Source organism: Triticum urartu, chromosome 4 (assembly GCF_003073215.2).
Source record: "Triticum urartu cultivar G1812 chromosome 4, Tu2.1, whole genome shotgun sequence".
Lineage (NCBI taxonomy): Eukaryota > Viridiplantae > Streptophyta > Magnoliopsida > Poales > Poaceae > Triticum > Triticum urartu.
Window position 1 is genome coordinate 20506458 of NC_053025.1, and position 4991 is coordinate 20511448.

Genomic DNA, 4991 nt, shown 5'->3' on the forward strand with positions numbered 1-4991 from the left:
ATGGGTCATGTCAATCAGATCATTCAACTAATGATGTGACCTCGTTAGTCAAATAACAACACCTTGTTCATGGTTAGGAAACATAACCATCTTTGATTAACGAGCTAGTCAAGTAGAGGCATACTAGTGACATTAAGTTTGTCTATGTATTCACACATGTATTATGTTTCCGGTTAATACAATTCTAGCATGAATAATAAACATTTATCATGATATAAGGAAATAAATAATAACTTTATTATTGCCTCTAGGGCATATTTCCTTCAAATACCATCGACTTGAATGTAAAACAAATTTAGTTGACATAAAACAAATTAAGAATTCAACATTGTTTAGCGATTGGGAACATGGGATCTTGCATCGTGGACTGCCCACTTAGCAGATATACGCCCAGTTACACACCGAAACGTTGTGATCATGATTAATACTGCCATCACTGGTTAGTGAATCTACTCATTGATTATCGCTATCATTTGCGTCACTTCAAAATGACCAACATAGACATAGAGAGGGGGTGGGGGGTTAATAGGTAACCTACAAATTTGACTTGGATTATTAGCAAGTTAGGCTTTGCTGAATATGAAATGTGAGCCTAACAATACTAAGGTGAGATAAATAACGCATATGATGCTTGCAAGGTCAACGGACCAAGGTACTAATACAAGTAAATAAGCTAGGGTCAGGGATAACCAAAAACCGTGGAGGCGAAGATGTATCCCGATGTTCACCCTCTTGAAGGGGAGATAGTCACCGTTCGAGAGGTGGGAGCTCCACAACCAACCAAGACCATAGAGTGTTGCCGAAACTGAAAAGGTTAAAAGTAATTTTGAAATATTTGGGGATTCGTGCTAGAGGTAATATGCTCAAATGAAAAAAAATACTGATTGGTAGAATTGGAAAATCTAAAAATGTTAAATTCAACCTTTGTCCGGGGAATAATATGCAACAAAAGGTTTTGTGGAGGATACCTTGTTGCACATATATGATGAAGAAGAAAAATACTAGCAGATAGATCCAGTGAAAGATGACTGCTGCATGGAGATGCCAGTGTTGGTTCTTTCACGAATCGCAAATGATAGAAAGAGTTGGTAAAATGGCAATGACGTGTTACAGGGGCCGAGCAAATTCTTGCTCATGCTACTAATTTTACTGGTCTCTATTTTGTCCCCGTGAAGCCAATAATGTGAGACTACATGACGAAGAGTGGGGAAATGATTAGAGGTCAAACGAGTTGGACAATACTGAGTTGGACGAGCCTTTTATTGAGCAACATATTAGATTTGCTTTTATAAGATGGTCAACAACAGGACTCATGGGCTAGATGGATTCCTCGCGAATTATATCAAAAGTGATGCAGCCATAACCCTGTTGTTCGGCTGATGGGGGGCAAAGCTAAGGCTAGTCGGCACTAAACTGAATTCAGAGCAAAATGCAAAGGGAGAACAAAATAATGAAACCGACAAAAGGCTAACTCTTGCCATTGCATAAAGACTTGAAAAGTTTCTATGTGAGGGCCCGGACCTGGGTAATCTGGTCAGCTGTTTCCCTCTACTCTTTCGCACTAGTCGCAACACACCATAGAGGGGTCTGCCGAATTCTACTTCGTCAGCCCATGTGCGGGGTGGGGGTGCCCTAGTTTATTTTCCTATTTAAATATTTTTTCTAATTTCAAAAATTGGTCACCAAGTTTAAAAATGGTCACAAATTCAAAAAATTATTTGTAATTTCAAAAAATGTTCCAAAATTTTAAAAACCGTAGATTCTATAAAATGCTCATGAATTTTAAAAATATTCCTGAATTTAAAAAATATTATTGGATTTTGAAAAATATTCCAAAATTTTAAAATATTCCCATATTTAAAAAATATTTGAAAAAACATTCACCTAATTAAAAATGAAAAAATAATTAAAATAAAAAGGAATGAACATATTTGGGCCTGATCTTATATGGTTAAAGAGGCAACTGCACGCAGCTTTTCCTTTGGGGAATTGGGCTTCCCATTTGTGCCGACATTGACGACAACCGGCTTCGCGCTCGGCCCAGTCAAAGCCTATACCAAACCCCCTCTCTCTTCCCGTCCTCCTCCTCTCTCCATACTTCCGCTCTCCACGGTTCGTTCCCCTCGCAGCCGAAACCCTAGCCGCCGCCGCCGCCGATCACCGCGAGCAGGCTCAGATGGGAGGCAAGTGCCCACACCGCAAGGTCAAGAAGCGCCGTCTCAACTGCAAGCAGGTGCGCCGCGGAAAGTTCCTCGTCAAAGCCGACGACGCCGTCTACGACGAGCTCGTCAAGCTGGCCGACCAGGGCAAGGACTCCGAGGGCAAGGCGCTGCCCGTCGACGAGGACCTCCCTGGCATGGGCCAGTTCTACTGCCTCCACTGCGAGTATGCCTCCCAACTCTACCACTTTTTCTGCTTCGATTTCATCCATCAGTTTCAAGCACAAATTTGATGGTCCTATTTACACGCTGTTACAAAGATAGTACGGCGTTTTTGGGTCAATTAGGATGCGATAAGCTGCATATATTGTGAAGTAGTAGTAGTATGTTGCTGCACATATGATACGGGAAGCTGTAACATCTGTGTCTGAATACTTGGGGATCTGTGGGTTGTTTTGACAGTGCCTTAATTGAATCAAGATGGGTAGGTAGGCAACTGTACTTGTGAATCATTGTATCACACTATGATTTGTTCTGTGCCTGTGAGGAACTTCATTTCTCAGTTTCTAGCAACTGGAACGCAATTCAAGTTCCTTCTGATTATTTAGTGCTTGTTCTGTTGGTGGCTGCAGTCGGTACTTCGCGGATGAGACAGTGAAGGAGGATCACTACCGCTCAAAGCGCCACAAGAAAAGGTAATCCCCTTGTTCTGAGTGAACTTGTTAAAGCTTCCGTTCAGTGTTATATTATGCACCAGAACTCCCTGAGCTGGTGCACTTGCGTCGATGCCCGCATCCAATACCAGTCTGAGAATCAGATTTGGAGAGATAATTTTAATATGCTGGATCCCACAGCCACGTCTCCTGTGCAGCACACTTGCATATGACGTCCCTTTCCTCTCTCATGACATGCACTGTGTTGGTGATTGCCATCAATCAAGAGAAACCTAATACATGCACTATGTTGCATGCTGCTATAGCTGAACAAAGGAGACTCTGGTCTAAATTCTCTCGCACGTTATTGGTGAAGTAACTCTTTATTTGAATCACGTGTAAGTTTTAGATGTTCCCAAATGATAAGTCCCACACGTGTGGCACGAATCAATCCGACCCTGATGTTTTTTACAACTAAAGTTGACATCCAAAAACAAAAAACAAACCCCAAAAAACTGAAACTTGTCATCCGAAAAGAAAGTTGCCATCCTCGCGTCACTAAACTTGCCATAAAAAACGATCGCAGTTGCCATGTGTTTGTGCCAATTTTATTGTGTTAATGTAATACAGTTGCGGAAGTCAGAACATTGGCCAGTGTTTATTAAGAATTTTAGACTGATGAAAGACCTTTAATTCTGCTGGATTTGATTCATAGACATAAGCAGGCTCATAGCTCAAACATATTTCTGATTCTCCACGAATAACTTGCTTGAAAGAAACATACGAAGCTGTAGAAGGATCTTGATGTGTGTAAGTGGGCATTGTATTAGTCTCCTATCTAATCACTGCCTTTTGATTCATGTAGGGTCAAGCAGTTGTCTGGACCAGCCCCACACACGCAAATAGATGCCGATCTCGCTGGTGGAATGGGAATGCCGGACAACGGCTTGAAGCTCATGTCTTCCTGAACTTTGTGATCGTTGTTTGATGTTTTTATTGCTCCTGCTATACATCTGTTCCAACTTTGCTTGATTTGTAACTTGCAAATAGTTAGATTATACATTTATGTATCTCCCTCATGCTTGCCAGCATTTATCTAAATTGAGAACGAGTTACCTATCTGCGTCTGGGACGGAATGTCAATGATTTAGCAGCAGATTATGTACTATGAATTGGAACTCCATAGTGGTATTCTCATCAGCTTGAATACAATCTATCTGTGAGCCCTTTATCGGTTAGGTTAATTTCTGTGTGCTGTCAGCAGACAAGTACAAATTGTAGTAGGCTCTCCTTTTCTGTAGAGATTTCTTGCGTTATCTATATATGCTTGTAGCTCGTTGCCCTGGCAGCAGGCAGTGCCAATGCATTTCATAGGTCCATTGTTCTGGCGAGGCGGTGCCATTAGAGCAACTCCACCGCGTCGACCCAAATGGACGGTGATTTTGTTTGCTTTTTGTTCATTTGAATTGTCCGTCCTGTTTATAATCTGGGTTGGCAGTGCGTCCAACGTGCCGACCCATATTTACTCGTGTGGTTGGCTTGTTGTCGTTTTTGAACAAATATACACACATTTTACATAGTTTCACAAGAAAACAAAAATAGCATAGTTTCACAATCAAATAAATTTAGCATAGTTTACAAGCCGAATAAAAATTAAATTGTCTTAGATACATTTAAAAAAAATTATACATCTATTGGTTGCCAACATGAGCCCACATATGCTCAACCAAATCATTTTGTAGCTGCATTTGAGTTTCCCCCTCACTCATTTCATGATGAAATTAAGTGAACTATGCAAACGTTGCCGCACCTCCTCCATGCTTAGGCACGTCATTCTCACCCTGAAACTGAAATCCTTATCATAAATACGTTTCGAGCGCTCATCCTCTACGATCATATTGTGCATGATTACACAAGCAGTCATCACCTCCCACAACTTCTTGGTGCTCCAAGTTCTAGCAGAATACCAAATGATGCCCCGTCGAGATTGCAGCACACCAAACGCACACTCCACATCCTTTCTAGCACTCTCTTGCTCTTGGGAAAATCTCTTCCTCTTCTCACCGACAGAGTTGGAGATTGTCTTAACAATGGTGGTCCATTGAGGATAGATACTGTCACCTAGGTAGTAACCTTTGTTGTAGTTGTGGCAGTTGATGTTAACATTGACTGGTGGGCT

The 4991-nt window shown here is 41.4% G+C and overlaps 1 protein-coding gene across 1 annotated transcript; it reads left to right on the forward strand.

Moving 5' to 3' along the window:
* Positions 1 to 2078: 2078 nt before the first annotated feature.
* On the forward strand, positions 2079 to 4056 carry LOC125550355 (zinc finger protein 593). Its single transcript, XM_048713332.1, has 3 exons — positions 2079 to 2385; positions 2792 to 2854; positions 3678 to 4056. The coding sequence occupies exons 1-3, from the start codon at positions 2177 to 2179 to the stop codon at positions 3778 to 3780; spliced, it is 375 nt and encodes a 124-aa protein (XP_048569289.1). The 5' UTR covers positions 2079 to 2176; the 3' UTR covers positions 3781 to 4056.
* The last annotated feature ends 935 nt before the right edge of the window (positions 4057 to 4991 follow it).